This window comes from Acanthopagrus latus, chromosome 21, assembly GCF_904848185.1.
Source record: "Acanthopagrus latus isolate v.2019 chromosome 21, fAcaLat1.1, whole genome shotgun sequence".
Taxonomy (NCBI): Eukaryota; Metazoa; Chordata; class Actinopteri; order Spariformes; family Sparidae; genus Acanthopagrus; species Acanthopagrus latus.
Genome location: NC_051059.1, coordinates 20,353,634 through 20,372,077, shown reverse-complemented (window position 1 = coordinate 20,372,077; position 18,444 = coordinate 20,353,634). Strand labels below are relative to the sequence as shown.

The following is an 18,444-nucleotide window of genomic DNA, read 5'->3' as shown; positions in this document are numbered from 1 at the left end:
TGTACCATACATAGGTCACCCTCTAGCCTAAGACGATCTTAAATTCAGCAAAGGAAAATATCCCAACAACTTTTTTCCCCCTAAAAAAAAAATAATAATAAAATAATAATAATAATAATAATAATAATAATAATAATAATAATAATAATAATAATAATAATAATAATACAAATAACCCTTACCTGCTTTTTTCACCTGTTAAAATTTGATAGAATAGTATTTGTGTCTTTAAAAACTAATTTGGGGGCAGACTAAATGTGACTCCAATGAACAGCCTAGTTGCAGCATTGCGCCAGTATCTTGTAAACCTACAAGAGCTGCCACGAACAGCTTCCGTAATATTAATAAACATTTAATTATGTTTTACATTACATTACCAAGTTAACATTAGCCTACATTTACGTTTCCTTACCTGAAGCAGCTGAATAAATGGGAGTTTGTCAGCCTCTCATCTGCTAACTGGCAGCCCCTAAACAAACCCAGTCAAGTAAACAAACCAATGTAAAGTGCAACTTACTGGTAGGCTACAGCCATAGCCAGTGGCTACGGAAGCCGTTCATGGCAGCTCTTGTCAAGGCGAACACATTATTTCGTAATCACGAGAAGACAACCTTGTTATATTGAGATAACAAGACAAGTTGTTATCACAAGATAACAGCGCATAAAAAAAGAAAAATCCATGGCCGTTCTCGGCTTCCATACTTTGTAAAGGACCCATAAATAAATAAATAAATAAATAAATAAATAAGTCTTACTTGTGCATAAGCAAATTTATGCAGGACACTTGCAAATTGTGGCTTGGAAAGGAATTTAAAAAAAAAAAAAAAAAAAAAAAAAAAAAAAAAACACACACACCACATGGGATCTTTAGTCGGATTTACCAGATCTGCCCCACAACTACACACACACACACACACACACGAGCCGTGCCAAGAGATTTAAAAAAAAAAAAAAAAAAAAAAGACGGCAATTGTGGAGAAAGTTTAGTCTCATTGACAGGTTGTTGAATACGAGACTTTGGATAAGAACATCTGGATGAATACCGACCAAAAACAGCAGTATTTGACAACCTAGTGAATGAGACACTTTCACAATTACTTTCCCTACCTTTAATGCCATAGGACACTAAAGGGAATAGGTGTGTAACAAATGAGGGATAAATGAGACAATTCTAAGTAAAACAGGTTTATTCAATGTTCAGATTACCAGGACACCAGCCCCTGAAAGAAAGCAAGTTATGGTTGAGAAACAATTCTTAAAAATGAAATATTGATGCAAACATGAATCACAAGCCGAACTTACCATCTGGAGTTAGGTCTGTTTAGGGAGCAGATTTTGCCAGACCAACTGATGAAAGTCTTGACCTGTTTGTTGGGGAAACCAAGGTGCAGACTGCCAGTAGCTGAAGTCTGGATGTGGGGGTGGCTGTGCTCGAGCTTCGGGTCCAGATTTGTGGCCAGCTTGAGGCATGGATTTCATGTCATATGGCACCTTACCATCCTTCTTGTAGACGACATATGGAACAAACTGGGACTGCTCAAAAGGAACAAATGGTTTCATTGTGCCTGGATATTGGCCATCAGTGGGCTTTGTGGTGCAGGCTTTGGTTGTTTTAGGGGCAGATGTAGTTGTGGGCGCAGGCGTTGGAGCGGGCGTGGTCATGGTCATAGGAACAGTCGTGGGCACAGTCGTTGGAGCAGGCGTGGGCACAGTTGTGGGAACAGTCGTGGGAACAGTTGTTGGAGCAGGCGTGGGCACAGTTGTGGGAACAGTCGTGGGAACAGTTGTTGGAGCAGATGTGGTCATTCCACCGGTAGATGTGTCAGTGGTAGTTGGTGGTACTGTAATAGTTGGTGGCACTGTAGTAGTCGGTGGCACTGTAGTAGTCATCACTGGTGTATATGGAGGGTAGTAATAATAGGGGTAATAGTAAGGGTAGTACACATAAGGATATGCAGGAGGAATCGTTTGAGAGGGTGTGACTGTAGATGTAGTTGTGCTGGGGGTGGCAGTAGTGGTAGCAGTGCTAGGAGCTGGTGTTTGTTGCATCATATACATGTTGTAGTAGTACCACCACCAATAGTGATAATATGGATGACGAGGATCGTAGACTGGCAGGGGCTGGTTTGCCTGACGCTTACGACGATTCAGGCTCTGAAGCCCGTGAGGGACGGGAAGTTGCCATGGCTGCTGATCAGGCTTGAGGGTCGTCGAAGCAGATGTCCGATCAGAACTTGTCGACATCGGGCAGGTGAGTTTAACCAGAGTGTCCAGCCAGTGCATTGGCAACAAGTACTTGCCATCCTGAAACAGTGCACAAGCAGTTGAGATTATGATATTCATCTTGATGATCAGAATTCATGTTCAACACCAACCCTCCTTGGACAGCATAAAACTATACCACAATATAAAATTTGGTGCAATTAGATACAAAACGAAGACTCAGTCATGTTTTTCCATCAGTGGTACTTGTCCTGCATGTTTTTGACATTTCCCCACCACAACACACTAGATGCAAATGACTGTCTGGTTTTGATGAGCCGATCATAAAACATGCAGGGAGCCAACCCAGGACCGGAACTGGAGCAGACTTTTGCAAATCATGTGAAGCATCTTGACAATGTCCAAGTGGATCAAGGAAAAACATACTGACAGAACCTGTATAATAACCATTTTGAGCCAGTGAAGACTAAAGTCCTACCTCTTGTGTCACATTGCATCCATTGTAGGGAACCTCCAAAACAAGACCCAGTGCATTTTGCTTAACAGAGAAACGGCAGGTTTCAGGCACCTGGGTCAAAGGCAGGGGACTGGTGTTGCCTACAAGAAGGAGAATGGGCCCATTAGTCTATGCCAAATTATCACACACTTAGTGCGTCAACATAAATTGGCATCATACACGCTTGGTTGTGTTTCAATACCCATGTCTAGCTTTAAGTGAGAAGCTCCAGCTCCCATTGCTCTCAACTTCATCTTGTCCGAAACACAGTGCAGAGTAAGATTTAAGCGCCTCCATGCTTCTTCATTGGCCGAGATGTTCTTGAGCTGAAACATCGGCTCCAACATCACTACAAAGAAAAAAAAAAAAAAAAAAGTGAAAAAAAGTGCAACACATCACATTAGCAAATAATTTGCCAACAATTTCTCACCTGAGCCACCTGATTCATCCATGTTAACGTGCAGCAATCCATCATTCCCTGTGGCAGCAGCAGAGGCAGACTGGGACTTGAGCTCTTTTCCATTGAAGAAAATGCTTCCAGTCCTCACTTCCATCACTGTGGCCTCACTAGCGACTTTGCCCTGCTTAGCGTTTTCAGTCAGCCATCCCAAGCTAAAACAAGTTGCACTCTGGGCCAAACAGCTCAGGACTAATATGACTGCTACAATTTGAGGTGACCGGCGTCCCTTTCCAGCTTCACCTGCCATACTGGAGATGCACTTCCGGTTGCTCAGGCGGAGAGCACCTACTGCAATGACATAGAACAACTGAAGTTTTAACACAGGCCACATGTTGGCACTAGGTAATCAACCAATTAGATGTAACTGCAGGTGAAGCTTGCACCTGTGTTCACTTGAACTGCAACAGGTGGCCTTGTAAAGAACCTCTGAAGTCTAATGTGGTGCCTCAGGACAATAAAGGCAGCTAGAATTTGTTTTGTATGTATATTACATTACAGTTGTGTCATGCGGCTAATAACTTATGCCACTGTTGTGTGGTTCAGATGTTTTTGGGGTGTGTTCACAGTTATATGTTTGGCTTTATTTGTGTATTTTCACACAGTGTCTGGTTTCAAAGCCTCCTGAGGGAACATGCAGACGCAAGAATGACACTGACCGAACAAACGACAGCATATATTATATAAATATTTATATCATGAGCTTTTCCAGCAATAACTATTATCATGTTCTAGAAAATATGGAATAAGGAAACTTTCCTTTGAAACATTCAAAGACAGAAAAGAATAATGACAAGAAAATGAACTTCAAAAGATTTAAGTGGACTTCATATATAATGACAGCTGTTTCTTTTAACATTGTTCAACTACTGGAAAGATATGGGCGAGCGGAGGATTGTGAAAAAACATTAACAGCTTTAAATGCTACATAATGATGGATGGAAATAAACACATGTATGCATTTTCCAGTGCTAATCAATTTATTTTTTCTTTCACTTACTTACATTTATTTGAGTTCTTTACACTAAAAATGGTTGATGTATTTTTAGATTAACGATCATGTGGCCCATGGGTTGGGCCTTTCTTTCAGCGGAGATAACAGTAAACCAGAGGGACAGAGAGATGGGAAATAACATGCTACAAAGGTCAAAAGCCTGACTCAGACCAGGGACAATGCATTTCATGGTCAGCGCTGTGAATAATGGCAACAGCAAAGAGAAAGACAAGTTTAAAATACACTAGGTTTTTTAGGATAGAGAGCATTGAACAGCCTGTCTGGCAAATATGTGATTTGGGGCTAAATAAATCAAATTGACTTGACGCAGCAGTTGTACAACATGTGAAATTGTGTTTGCATCCTTTTCCTCTACTCAATAATTCTGTAACAATTTTATAGGCATTCTGTTGATCAGAAAGGTTCAATGAAGACTCAGTTTGCTTGTTTAAATAAAAAGAAAGAAAAAAGGCTGCAATCAAATTTGAATCGATCTGTTCATTTCGTTATTGAAAACAAGCATGTGACTGCAGGACTCAGACTGAATTTCCTGTGAAGCTTGAACTCACTCCTTGTTTTGTAGCACCTTTTGCACTTGACTGTCTTGATTTGTTCAATGCTGATTTTCTCTGAGAATTCAGGGTGTCACCTATTAGGGTTTTCATGTTTTAGAGCATAAGGTACATTTACTGAAGAACTGTACTCAAATTTAGAGACTGTTGTACATGACTTGAATTTTCTGCTGTAATTTATGCTTCCATACCACTTGGAGGCAAATATTGCACTTTGCTCCATTACATTTGATAACTTTAGTTATGTGACGATTCAGCTTAATACACGGAATATAACTGAATACATGTAACTCTATAGACCAAAACTTTGATTACCAAGGGGAGTTGTTAAAATCAGCTACATCTTAATATCTGATGAAATTCTGAAATGGCAAATTCAGCGTAATACTTTAGACTAATCAAATCCCTACAGTATTTTGTACTGGGGGGGGAAAAAAAAAAAAAAAGTAGCATTTCATTGAGAACCGAAAATGAACTAAAAGGAACAAAGCAGCAGATGGCACAGTGAAGTGTAGGAAAGCTTTACTCACATTTGCAAAGTAACATTAACATTTCCTTAGACTGGCGATGAATATACAAACACTATTGTGAGCACACCTGTCTCGCAGATTCCAACTCTGAGACTCATCAGGTATGGGTGAGCCATGGTGCCACCATGTGGCCACTGTTGCACCTGTAAACAGTTTTTAAAATACAGGACCTTTCATTCAAGGCTTACCAGCAGTGATCCACAGAGAAAAGCACCTTGGCAAAGACTAAAGTTAAGTCGTCTAACACAGAAGAACAAGCACTTGTTTTTAACAGTTACAATAACTTTGAGCTTGAAGTTTGACCACTGCATTCTCTGATTTGGTTGGAGGTTAAACCACTACAAAGAATGACAGACTCATTTGATGTTTTCCAAACCATTTATTAGAATCAGTTCAGTGAGTTAGCCTATATTAGCATAAGGAGGAAAGGGATATGGGTAAGGAAGTGGATAGTGGCCGTGTGGGTGACTATGACTAGCTGGAGGTAGAGTTGTTGGGACGGCTGGTTTCTTAGTCGTTGCGGTTGGCGGAGCTGTAGTTGGAGGTTGGGGATAGGGAAATGGAGGAAAGGGAAATGGGTAAGGGAGTGGATAGTGGCCATGTGGGTGACTATGACTAGCTGGAGGTAGAGTTGTTGGGGCGGCTGGTTTCTTAGTCGTTGCGGTTGTAGTTGGCGGTGCTGTAGTTGGAGGGGAGGGATTGAAAGGAAATGGAGTAAGGTAGGGCCAAGGAAAAGGGAAGGGAGGCACTGGAGCAGGAGTTTTAGTTGTTGCCGCTGCCGTTGTTGGTGGTGCTGTTGTAGGGGGATAGAAGGGAGGGTAAAGAGGGTAGAAAGGATATGGTGGAAATGTAGGCATGTGTGGCTTTGGAGTTGTAGCTGGTGCCCGAGTTGTTGTGGCTGGTGCTGGAGTAACTGGAAGAGGATAGAAAGGAGGGTAAAAAGGGTAGAAAGGATATGGTGGAAATGTAGGCATGTGTGGCTTTGGAGTTGTAGCTGGTGCCCGAGTTGTTGTGGCTGGTGCTGGAGTAACTGGAAGAGGATAGAAAGGAGGGTACATAGGATATTGTGGAAATTTAGGCATTTCTGGGTGTTTTGCAGCAGTGGTGGGTGCTGCAGCAGTTGGTTGTGCTGCAGGTTTGGGACACCAGAGGGAGACTGGTATTCCCTGCCACCGCATTGGGAGCACATAACTTCCACCCTGAGGAAGAGAAAAAAAAAAAGCCATCAAGAGAAGCTCAATATTGACATTTAAAAATTAGTTAAGCTCAAATCACCATTTCCTTAATTAGTCTCCAACATGCCAAAATGTCAAAGAACTGCAAGCTTTTCTAAAAGCCTTATAAACTGCTGTGTCTAAAACCTAAAGAGACATCCGGTTTATTGTCAGGACTCAAGAATCTTTGGACACTAGATCACTCAAGATTATTGCAAGCAATCAAGTTTCATTTTAACAGTAGCTCTACTGAACTAAGTGGTTATCAGAACAGTTTCAGATGAAATCGTTTCAGCTCTTAGTTACATCACGTCTTCTTCCCGTTTAAGCTATTGCATTTCAGACAGTACCTCTTGAACCATGTTGCAGCCATCGTAGGGAGCGAACATGGCAAATCCAAGAGCGTTCCTCTGCATGTTGTAGCCACAGGTGGCAGGGATCTGGGTCAGAGGAATTGCAGGGGCTCTTGCTGTGTGGGGGAAAAGAAAATCTCAATGGAGTGTACATGCAATCATTGAGAGACCCGCACTGTAAAGTTAACACAAAGAGGCAGCACTGTTAATTCACCTTGTTCCACTGCAAATGAGGACGATCCTGGTCCCATTGCTCTGAACCTCATCTGGTCCGCACCACACTGGAGGGAAGGATTCATGCGCCGCCATAATGCTTCTGTGGCACCAGCATTAGCAGTGTGTCCTTCTGACCAACCTGACAGGGAACATTATAATTAGCATAGCCTACAAAGTCATTGTGAGACCTTTAGAAGATATGAAACTGTAAAGTTAGCCCTGCAATACATGGTTATTAAAGACATTTCTACCCCAAGAGTCCGCTTGATAAGCAGATTCATCCTCCACAGAAGTGTTTGAAGACTTCTTGGTCCCGTCTGCGACCTGTGATCCTTTCTCAAAAGTTCTCCCGAACACAATCCTCCCATCTTGGAGACCTATTGTCTTGCCTGCGTCCGCTTCTTTCCGTCCTTCTCGTCGTTGTATTTTCGTCATTCGATAACAGTCAGTCACCTGCACCAAATAACACGTGAGAACCACAGCAGCAGTCCGGTAAAAAGTGAGGCTTTTCCTTTTTCCTTCTGGCATCATTCTGTCGTGACTCCTGCAAATGTCAGAAGCTTGCAGATGACACTCTGCCTCAGCTATTTGAGCTGAGACGTCACATGCCAGCTAAATTGATTGTGCTCTGATTAACTGGGATTGGTCACACCTGGGTGACATCATGAGGCGAAGGGGTGGGCTGATAATGGACTTTAATGCCAGTTTATCATAAGATTTTATCATCAACTTTCTGTTTCATCAGCTCAGTCAACTGGAAAGGACACTAACAACTCTCCTGCCTTAATACACTAGCAAAATGTTGTGTGGAAATGCAATAACAATCAAATTCTTGGCAAATAAGTAGCAAAGAATAAAATAACAATTAGAACAAAAATAAGTATACTATATGCATTAACTGTCCTTGTGTGCACATGACGTGTGCAATACATACTACGTGTTAAATGAATGCCACTGTGCAAATGTGCAATGTGCAGTGTCCCGAGATATTAAATAACAACAATGCGCAATGTGCAGGGTTCCTGAGAAATTGAATAACAACAATATGCAATGTGCAGGGTTCCCGAGATATTGAATAACAACAACAACAATACAGCATTATGCAGTACAGTTTATGTCAATTGTGTTTCATAGTATTTGTGGGGATTAAAACCAGTCAGAGCCAGCAGCCATAATTAGGCGCCTATGACGGTTGCACATTCCTGTACACTGCTATTTCATCTCCAAGGTTACTGACAACACTGGCAAGTGTGACTCATTGAGGTGAGAGCATTACTCTGAATGTACAGTGCTAAATGTATTGTTTTTGTGAAATTATTGTTATATATTCCACTGAAAGTAAAGCCTGCGCATTTGTTTTTTTTTGTCCGTCTGACATTTCTCTGACATTTCACCTTGCATTTTGGAAAATATGAGGCTGGTTCTTCTACTGAAACGTATGTGTGTGTATGAGAGTCAAAACGTGGCTCAAAGTCTGAGTTGTTCTCCATCTGACTGCTTCCTGACCTGACTTCTCCAGGTCTTTATTTTCCCTCCGCAGGAAAGAACCCTTGCACGAGCACTGAATGCTGGACGGAGAAGAAAAAAGATGCGGCCCGGCTTTTCCTGTGAGTCTGCTCCAAACAAGATCCAAATTAAATAATTTGAAGGAGGAAATCTCTAAGTTTTTATCTTATTTGGGTCAAAGTTCAATAACTTCCATTGTACTACTAGATGCTGCTGGTTCTGCATTAGAGCGTGATCTCAGTGAGCCACTGGATGATGTAAGACGGATGCACAATGTATTTTTTACCATAGAATCCTGATTTATTTGGTCACTAAGTATCTAATTTAGTATTGGCCTTGATGAAGTGCTTGTTTGCTTATTTCATTCTGGCTCTTTGGCTTTGGTAAGAGGATATCAGAGGGCTGTCCACAGTCCATCAGTGACCCACCCATCCATTGTAACGGCGCAGCAGGAGTTCTGAGGTACAATCGGGAGTCCGACAACCCCGGGATAAACTTAACAACCATTCTTCAAGCGGTACTGAGATCAGCTTCCTACCTACTGTTGTTAAATTCCCACAGCATAATGGCTTTGTGACTGATCAAGACAATCTGTTGTGCAGAACCAGCCCCTGACAGAATACCCAGTGAGGTGTGAGTACTGTGGAGAGGAGGCCAAGCCTTCACTGGATCTCACATGGGTGCATCAACCTGAGGTGAGGAAAAGAGTGAATCCGAATCTCAATCTCACCTGATGCTGACCTTCATTCTCTTTTTGTGCCCACCTTAGACAGTCTTCTGCTGCGCCCGGTGGCAGCAGCTCTGTGAGATGCTGGTGGAGCAGACCCATTCAGCTGCAGAGATGGAGGAGCATCTAATCCAGGCCAGGGAGATGGAGGGTGGCAACAAGTTTGTCATGGAGTTACAGCAGGGATTTGGGTACAAAGTGGCATTTTTGTTTTTGTATCCAACACACAGAAATGGTAAATCTTTTAGCACATAAGTCTGGAGCAATGCAATCTGTAACTTTTATTAGAAAACCACCAGAGCACAGAGCCTCAGAGGCGCACTCCATCCAACTACCCGTAGCAGAAACCTGTGAGTAACTCTTACAAATCTGTTCAATAAACATGAGCTGATACATTTTGCAGCGTGTATTAATAGGAACAAAATAATTCCCCCTTTAAATAGCTCTGTCAGACTTTGCTCGGTGCTATTTTTCAGACGCTTGCTGGACTTCAAGGGTGCTCCGCTTCCGGCTCTCTTGTGCTCCAGAAACAGAACGCTGCACAGAGTGTCCCAATAATCCTAATAAGGAGGAGGAGGAGGTGTTGCTCCCCTTTTGTAACCATAAGTCGCTTCAGTTTGGCTTGTGTCATCACCAGGTACCCACAAACTACTGTTGTGCTTTCTGTCACGACCAACACAGCACCAAACTGTTCATGAACTTAATAATAGGACTATTTTTACGTAACACTGATGAGACCATACAAACAATAACAATTCATTTAGACAGAATACTGTGTATTAATCTTTGCACATTGATAAACACTGCCCCCATGCGGTCATACTGTGCCTGATCAGTGTATAAAACCATAAATCAGCAGCTCTCAAGTGAAAGCTGCTTGTTGTTATGAATAAAATTGTGGGATGAAAATGTTATGAAAATAATTGTGGGATTAAAATGTATAATTTTATGAGTAATTATGAGATAAATCAAGTCAAAATGTATTTAATAATTTTAACATTTAAACTTAGGGTTATGGGTTTTTTTTCTCATAACTATAATTAACCATATTTTTACTTTATCAAGGCCACATTTTCATACATTTTTTAAATGTATCTAATGGGCTTTCATACCTCTCTGATGCTAGAAGGCTCTCAAATTTAAAAATAAAAGATCTCAATATATCATAATTGATTTGTGTATTTTTATTTAGAATGTAATAATCTGAATCTGCAAATTGACTAAAGCTATCAAATATTTGTAGAGTATTTGCCTTCAAGATGCAGTGGAGTGTGGTAAACTCAAAACTGTACAGGTCAGGCTCCAAATAAAATACTTGATCCTACATTTCCCATGATGCCGTAGCATCTATTTCTGCACCTGGTTAAAGCCCCCATAATCATTTTCAGGGTCAACCAGAGTTACTTTTTCAGACTTTTGAGGCCTTCTCCAGGGCATAGACCACCAGAGACACAAAACGCTTAAAAAGATATGTGAACACAGCAAGGCCGTTAAAACATCTTTTGACTTGGTTCAATCTCATGTGTCCACAGGATGGGGCAGAATTTCTACAGAAGAATTACTCCAGCGGTATGAGATTTCTCGCAGCGTTCTCTGACGGCTCTGCTCAGGTCTTGTATCCACTCATTGCTTAATATTTGCCTCTTCTTTTTTTTTTAAATCATGTGATCACATTCCCAGTAGGTTTTGACCATTCTTGCTGCAACAAATGTGATTTAAACAAGAGTAATGTGGACATTTAGCAAATTCCAGTTTGTGTTGCACTGAATATAACACACATTCTCCAGTGGGTGTTCCCATCCTTATCTCCATGGTAACAGTTATCCCTCAGGCCTCTTGGCTGTCATCGTCGTGGTCACTGAAGGAAATGGAAGAGTCTGCATCGTCTATGATGACTGCGATGCCGACTATCAACCAATCAGAGCCGTGTTCCTGTCTGACGGCAGGTCAACATGTTATCACAGAAATGGAAACATATGGTACACAGCACATTGTTGATATTTATCTTTTAACTAATATTGGTGATAATTATGATATGTCTGATTCAATGTATTTGTCTGTAGGTTAATACAAATTAGGCTAATTTATATGATGTTTCTATTATAGTGGATGCATCCAACTATATTGTTTTTAAGACAATAAGACCATCGTTTGTGTGTTTGTGTTTATATTGCAGGCTGGCCTTAAACACATCAGGCGGTCAGTGTTTGGATGAGAAGGGTGCCAGGGTTCGTCAGTGGACCTGGAGCAGCCTCCCTCCCACCCCCCTGCACCCCGTCTTCCTGTCTCTAAACACAACTGTTGGGGTCCGAGTCCTCGGGAGGGCCCAAGTCTTTCTCTCCTTCCTGGCAAGAGGCCGACAGGCAAAGTTCAGCGTGGGCAGCTGCTGCACTCAGGTGAGGCGTTGTTGATCTGACTGCATGTTCATGTTGCACGGGCCAGTATTGTTTCCAGCTCTGCAGTTCCACGAGCAAAAATTTCTCTTATAATGCATTTCTGAACTTCTGTTCCCCTTACATTAGCTTGAAGGCTTCACAGTGTTAAATTACCAGTTATAGTCTCTCAACAGCAGGGGTGACCAAGCTTTTTTCCATGGAGAGCCAAAACTAAAAGTTAATGGTGAGCCACAGGCCAAATGCGAGCAACAATTGTATTGTGTTGAATTTTAAAATACAAAATGGTACCAAGATCCCTGGTTCACTCAAAACATATGGATCCCACATCTTTAAAGGGCATTTTTACCTCACAGACAGCACAGAGATTGCTATAGTTATCATTTGGTTTCTTCAATTTTGGCATCTTCACTTAAATTAAAGTTAAAAAAAACACAAAAAAAAAAACCCCACACCTAAATAAATGCTAAAAGCTAAATAGGAATGAAAATACCAGGTTTTGATGCTTGGCCCAACAAGCTTCATTTATTTTTTTCCCCAGGATGACTGTAAAACAAACATGGCTGCCTCAGGACCATCTCTCCTGAAGGAGGAGCTGTTTGTCTCAGCAGCTAGGATCAGAATCCACCTGGCCTTTCTGCAGCTTCACCAGTTCCTGAGGACGCCCTCCCATCCCCGGCTGCCGAAGACCTCACAAGTCCGCCACCTCCTTGCTGTTGCCCAAAGGCTTGTGGCAGTCAGTGCTGATGTGATGATGAGTGAGCGTGACAGAGCCTTTATTCATAGGTGCCTTCGGGACTGTCTGATGTACCAGTGATAAAGTACTCTGGGACAAAATGACAGCCACTCTGCTTTGGCATACTCCACAGGGCCAATTAAAACACTTTAAATCTGACTCAGATAACAAATTCTCCTCTGAACTTTGATTTAGTCTGCTTTGAGAATATTTTAAGTTCCAACTACAAGGGAAGCATGAGGAAGACAAGAGTACAGAAGCTAAGACTTTGTTCCTTTCTACACAACTTTAAGACTTATAATGGGATTTCAGGAAGTATAATGGTCACAAAACCGGATGTTATGTTGAACATAGGATGCACACAAGATCACAACCCAGAGGAAGAAAATTTGAAATCTAAAAATCTAGATTGCTTCTACATAATAAGTAAAAATTAAAAAAAAAAAAAGTAATATTGATGTATTTATGGTCAAAGAAATTTCACCAAATGACCGATTTCTTGTTTCTTAAAAAACACACAGGAATAGTCTTATATATTGGTTTTTGTCTTGTGCATGCAGGATTATATCAAATAGAGGGCGCACGGCACTGTAACTTCACTCTTTGTCTTGCATTGTACTCATGCTTAATCTGTTTAGCGTCTTCTAATCAAATCAGTGTAGATCCCCAACTCTCTAATAACATTAGGTTGAGCAGATGGTCCAAAGATGAGCACTCGGAAAGCACTTGTCTGCTTTCTGAGAAAAAGACAAACAAAACAAAACCTGCAAAAACATGTCCTTTCACTACACTGACTACACCATGATCTGTAAAAAAAGAACACCCTGTTCCATCACATCAATCAGTAAACAACACCACAGCTTCACTGTTAAATAGTTACAATAGGTTTTATTAATCTTCTTAGCTTCCTCCAAGTTATGTAAATATAAAAATTATTCGTAAATCATACCAAGACACAGTCGTTATCTCCACAACAGTGATGACAGATTTTAAATGTTGCATTTTCTAAATTTCTAAGCTACTTATAGAACAATAAACTTAAAATTCTACATATGGCTCAGTGGTACAAATGACACGATTATTTACTCACATAGATCAATTGTATGCAACAAGTTAAAGACTAGAAGTAATCAATGTTAAATCTCTTCATATGGGACCACTGATGTCACCTGGATGAGATCTGCAGTAGTTGGAATAGTACAAGAAAATGACAAAATGGCCGGCAATGTTGCCATGTATCCCACTCTGGCGTCGGGGGCGGGACGTCTCTAAAGGGCATGGTGAAGAGTGATGGGGGCATCCAGTCTGTGCTAGCAGTCTTCCTGCCTTCAGCGCAGACCTTCATAAACATCACTTCACAGCCCTGTGAGAAACCCACCTCAAACCTACACAGGAAGAGAGGAGGGGTTAGATCGCTTATCAATACATAAACATGAAACATGAACATTTCCACAGATTATAAGATCTTCAAAAGACTGAATTTACCCCCCCTCCCCACAAACAACCACTATACTTACATGGAGGGGCTTTTAGCTCCAGCCAGGATGCGAGGGGTAGGGTTAGGAGTGGTGTGGTCTTGTGTTCATGTGAACGTTCATCTTCATCTCGTTGTCCAGGATTTGCACAAGCTGCTGCATGGAGGGCAGGTGACCGGACTCTAGTTTAGACCACACTGGCACATCTATGGAAAGACAACACATTTTGATCAATCACCACACAACATTTTATTACTTTTCATTACTAAATAATGCTATGAAATGGTACTACAGGTTCCCAAAAGTGTTACAGATGTAGAAAAACTAATTATTGACAACATTTTAAAATCAATCTGAAGACAAAACAGTTGTTCAGTCAATAAAAGTCATAAGGTAAATAACAGACTCACCGTTTAATGTGATTTCAAAAGCTCCTGTAGACATTAACTGGTTTTCGATCATATTGCTGAGGAAGAACACCATCATGCAGGCATATATCTGAAAGAAACATGAGATAAACTTGAGTTGTAAAATCCTGCACCAAAAACATTTTCTCATGTTCCTTTTTTTTGACACTTTTGCATGTTTTCTTCAATTGCGCTCACTCAGTTGATCCAAAGAGCCATGTACTGGAAACATACACAGGGTGATTTACAGACCTCAATTTGCATTTTTAAGATAGCTGCCATTTATTAAAATAAGTTCTCAGATGACTTTGCTCCATTTGTTTCTTGTTGCCTGCTCGGAGTTGTTTATGTGACACAGACACACCTCACACACAGCTCTCTTTCATGGTTGATGAGATCAGGGTGCATTCAGTATACAATTATGAGGTTTTCTGTCAGTTATCTGTTCGTCTACCACAACCATACTTCACTTTATGAGCCAAGCTTTCGTTTTCTGTTATAACACAGGGGCAGCCGAGAGCAAGATTGTTTAATTTCTGGTGTAAGCCATCACTGGCCGGTCTCTCTCTGAGCCTTTAGCCTGTGTGTAACCCTGGGGATAACACATCCAAGCAAAACAAGACTTAGCAACACAGTCTAAAGACCCTGGATGAACTGCTAATGAAATCCCATGGGTCTGAATACACACTGCCAGACTACAGCCCACTTAACTTCATTTCTATATTCAGTGTATGCTTCTGTGGATATCTGTGGGGATGCAAAACACATGCTCAGCTGCATCCTACCAAACACCCTGACCGCACCCTCTTACACACACACATGAAAATGACAGTTTACACTCTCCCACAGGATCAGAGCTTTGATGACTCCCACCGTTCCAGTAAACCTTACCTTATTTCCCTGGCCCCACTCCCAGATGCCTGGGGCTTGCATACCTAAGAGGGCGAATGGGTCCTTGCCGATAATAATCACCCCAATCACCAGCAGTTTGAACATAGACAGGAAGGAAGCAAAGTGTCTGAGGAAATAAAAGGAAAGTGACTTTAATGCAATTCCTATACAAGGCAACATAAAGCAAAAAGCTTTGTTAAAGACATCAAGAGACTCTTTCTAATTGCTTCTTTTGTCCAACAAAACAGTCAAATACCTAAAGACTCTGGAAGTCCTCATCAAAGTCAGCATATTTATTTGGGGTGTAGAAAATAAGGTATATTTGACACTGTCCTAATAAATGCTGTTATAAGACAGGAGGGTGTAGCTTCAGTTTACACAAATTGAGCTTCATTGTGTAAAATAAATGTGTGAATCAACTGTGTAGTTTTACCGCTTCCTCCGTTTCCTCCTGTTTTACTACATTTGAACTTGAATGTGTGACTGGCAGACATCACTCTTCTTAGAGAGAAAAAAAGAAACAGTGACTTCTTTGATGAAGCAAATCTCCAGTGTGTTTATTAAAGAGTTCAACTGATTAGGACCTGGGGGTTTTAGTGACACCACACCTCTAACTACAACACCTGGGATTACATACTCTGTGCCAGTGATGCTTAACAGACACTCTGACTTTAATACATCAGTTAAAATATCCACATATTCATGATGTGAAACATTCACTAAGTGGCCAGTTTATAAGATACACCTTTCTAAAAAGTAACCAGGGTTCTCACATCAAATTCAGTGACATTTCAATGGCTTCACAGGCCCAGTTCCTTCAAATTCAAGAACCCAACACAGCATAAGTTTGAGACAAAGTAAAATATTGTTATATCATTGACAATTTAAAAAAAACAGGCATAATGGAAGTCTACAGACCACAATTTAATAAAAACTTGAGAACTTTGATTTCAGTTATTGCATTAAATATATAAATTAATTTCAATGACCTAGATCTGTTTTCAAATATGTTCAAAGCTTTGATTTTCTCTACTCAAATTTAGACTTTCAAGAATTTCAAGGGCCCATGGTAACAGTGACTAATACAGTCAAATATAATCATTCAACTGTTTGGTCATTTTGAAGGATGTAGTTTGTGGTGCTGTTGAATTGTTCTGCATTTTACAGAAAGGGGTTCTGATGTTAATACTATCCCTAATAGTTTAAATATGGAGGACAGAATAGTAGGAACAACTAAGAAGATTCTATGTGACGACTATGCTGGATTAAGTTATTGTAATTCACATTATCACCCCGATAATCATTATCATCATTGTGGAGGAAACAACAGGGTAGTTGTGCCTTCAGCAAAGGTGGGAGGGTGAGGATTTTACAATGACTAGAAAGATGAAACAATTCAAAGGAAGTCAACCTACAATGGGGCTCTGTGCTACTGAAATACAGCTTTTTCAAGTCACTTGTGAGGATATCCAAAATGATTGTTTTTATTGCAATCCATGATAAAATCTTATTTTGTCCCATCCAAAACTAAAACATTGTGATCTACATAAAAGGAAAGAGTTATTGCAGAGCAGCTGTATTAGACTATTAGTTTTAGCTAGATGTGCCGAATAACCTGGCAATTGAGTGCATGTCAGTCACAAACACTTCCCTTAAATGAACTACAATCAAAAGTGAAAAAGAAATCCCTGGGGTTGATGAGTGTAAGAATGTAGGATGTGATTAATTTCTTATAATAAACACACATTTATAACATGATGCACCTTTGACCTTAACTTTGTCATCTTTAGATCCAGTGGTTTTGTCTCTACAACTACCAAAGACATATCCACCACCCGATAAGACTAAACTGCATGGGAATTCCAGTTCTACAGTCAAATCGCAGCTAATCCCATTCAGCTTTAACAAATCTGGATATAATCCACTTGTAACAAAGCAGACAGACAATCTCTCTCTCTCTCTCTTACCGGTAGAGGGGTATGGGAAGATAGTTCTCCCCTTCAATGCGGATGTCTGGGTACCGCTGGTACAAGGCCTGCGTGTACTCCTCAAACACCCGCTTGTACCCTCAGGATATGCTGTGTGAAGACAACCACACCGTTAGAAAGACAAACACGGACATTAAGCAGCCACAGCAACTGACAACGAATTAAGCCTTTAGATCGAGTTTGTGTGAACTGCAGATCGCTTTTCCTGTTCATGGAAAGTTTTGGTGGCAGTGTGAAATTCCTGTTAGAAGCATGTTTAACCCACTTCCCATTCAGTACTCGCCAATGCTACATGCCTCTTTATGGCACATGTCTGCCGTTTGAATTGTGTTCTTGTTTACTTTAGTTACAAGGTTGCACTAGATGTGACAATATGATTAGCATAACCCCCTGGTTACTGATCAACACGTTACCTTGTTATTGTTAATGATTTATAATGTATAGCTAGCTACGTGCTGTAACCAGTACCTTTCCGTGAGATATGCTAACTTCCCAGCATGATTCAAAATGTTTAAATGGCATGAAATAATTCCAGGCAGACTGAGCACCCTACATGGATTTATCATAATCCCATTGTCCATCAGATACAATGAACATGTTAATCCATACCACGAGGAAAGGCAATTTAACCAATAATGTTACTACCTTTAAGCGATAAGACAACTCGAAGTAATCTACATAACACAGAGAGACATTAGGAAATTATGTATAACACTGGCTAGCTCACGTAGCTGGATTTGACGTTAGCTTGGTAACTCGCATGTTTGACAGCGGAAGCGGAGCCATGTTTCAGTCGGGAAACGGGCAAAAACACGAGATCCTCCACAACAAGTTTTGACCAGCGGTTGAGTGATTTCGTTGATAAATAACTAGCAAAACGTGTACGGTGCTCAGACAGTGTGATAACACGAACCACCCTCATGTGAATTAGCTAGTCCCTTCCGAATGTCGGCCCGTCGTTGTTGTTAGCCAGGGAGCTGAACGCTAGCTAGCTAGCTCGCAATGACTCGCCAGATTTTACCGCTCGCACGCTCACCAAATTTGAAACTTGAGAAGGGGTCCCGTGGCGAACTGCATCTTCATCTTCTTCACGCCGCTGCTGTCACCGGCCGTGGCGCAGCACAGCGAGAAAACCCCCAAGACGAGGAGCGAAAAACGCAGCCACTTCATCGCGATCCGCGTTCCGGGGTCTGTTTCCTCACTTGGTCAGACGGAGAGGCGTGTTAATAACGACGGTTGGTTACTGGTTGGTTCCTCCTCTTCCTC

General features: G+C 41.1%; 4 protein-coding genes across 6 annotated transcripts; 1 reads left to right on the top strand and 3 right to left on the bottom strand.

The window, feature by feature from the left end:
• Window positions 1-1,169: 1,169 nt before the first annotated feature.
• On the bottom strand, window positions 1,170-3,495 carry LOC119011555 (tyrosine-protein phosphatase non-receptor type 23-like). Its single transcript, XM_037084771.1, has 5 exons — window positions 3,150-3,495; window positions 2,922-3,068; window positions 2,702-2,820; window positions 1,303-2,304; window positions 1,170-1,220 (listed from the first exon to the last, which is right to left on the bottom strand). Exons 1-4 carry the CDS (start codon window positions 3,424-3,426, stop codon window positions 1,312-1,314), a joined length of 1,536 nt encoding a protein of 511 aa, XP_036940666.1. The 5' UTR covers window positions 3,427-3,495; the 3' UTR covers window positions 1,170-1,220; window positions 1,303-1,311.
• A 2,136-nt stretch (window positions 3,496-5,631) lies between these two features.
• Window positions 5,632-7,653, bottom strand: LOC119010941 (vegetative cell wall protein gp1-like). Of its 2 annotated transcripts, XM_037083573.1 has the most exons (5): window positions 7,307-7,653; window positions 7,054-7,194; window positions 6,837-6,955; window positions 6,303-6,471; window positions 5,632-6,185 (listed from the first exon to the last, which is right to left on the bottom strand). In XM_037083573.1, exons 1-5 carry the CDS (start codon window positions 7,584-7,586, stop codon window positions 5,674-5,676), a joined length of 1,221 nt encoding a protein of 406 aa, XP_036939468.1. In that variant the 5' UTR covers window positions 7,587-7,653; the 3' UTR covers window positions 5,632-5,673. The 2 variants fall into 2 exon arrangements, with proteins under 2 accessions (XP_036939468.1, XP_036939467.1); XM_037083572.1 differs by having other exon boundaries at window positions 5,632-6,471; window positions 7,307-7,652.
• Window positions 7,654-8,123: 470 nt separating this feature from the next.
• LOC119010940 (glutamate-rich protein 6) lies at window positions 8,124-12,576 on the top strand. Of its 2 annotated transcripts, none has more exons than XM_037083571.1 (12): window positions 8,124-8,318; window positions 8,596-8,662; window positions 8,769-8,818; window positions 8,950-9,078; window positions 9,164-9,256; window positions 9,331-9,479; window positions 9,577-9,638; window positions 9,765-9,925; window positions 10,821-10,903; window positions 11,109-11,267; window positions 11,465-11,684; window positions 12,223-12,576. In XM_037083571.1, exons 2-12 carry the CDS (start codon window positions 8,644-8,646, stop codon window positions 12,496-12,498), a joined length of 1,401 nt encoding a protein of 466 aa, XP_036939466.1. In that variant the 5' UTR covers window positions 8,124-8,318; window positions 8,596-8,643; the 3' UTR covers window positions 12,499-12,576. The 2 variants fall into 2 exon arrangements, with proteins under 2 accessions (XP_036939466.1, XP_036939464.1); XM_037083569.1 differs by having other exon boundaries at window positions 8,575-8,662.
• A 702-nt stretch (window positions 12,577-13,278) lies between these two features.
• On the bottom strand, window positions 13,279-18,405 carry selenot1a (selenoprotein T, 1a). Its single transcript, XM_037083574.1, has 6 exons — window positions 18,215-18,405; window positions 17,158-17,268; window positions 15,191-15,317; window positions 14,303-14,390; window positions 13,935-14,098; window positions 13,279-13,802 (listed from the first exon to the last, which is right to left on the bottom strand). The coding sequence occupies exons 1-5, from the start codon at window positions 18,346-18,348 to the stop codon at window positions 13,977-13,979; spliced, it is 582 nt and encodes a 193-aa protein (XP_036939469.1). The 5' UTR covers window positions 18,349-18,405; the 3' UTR covers window positions 13,279-13,802; window positions 13,935-13,976.
• Between the last annotated feature and the right edge of the window lie 39 nt (window positions 18,406-18,444).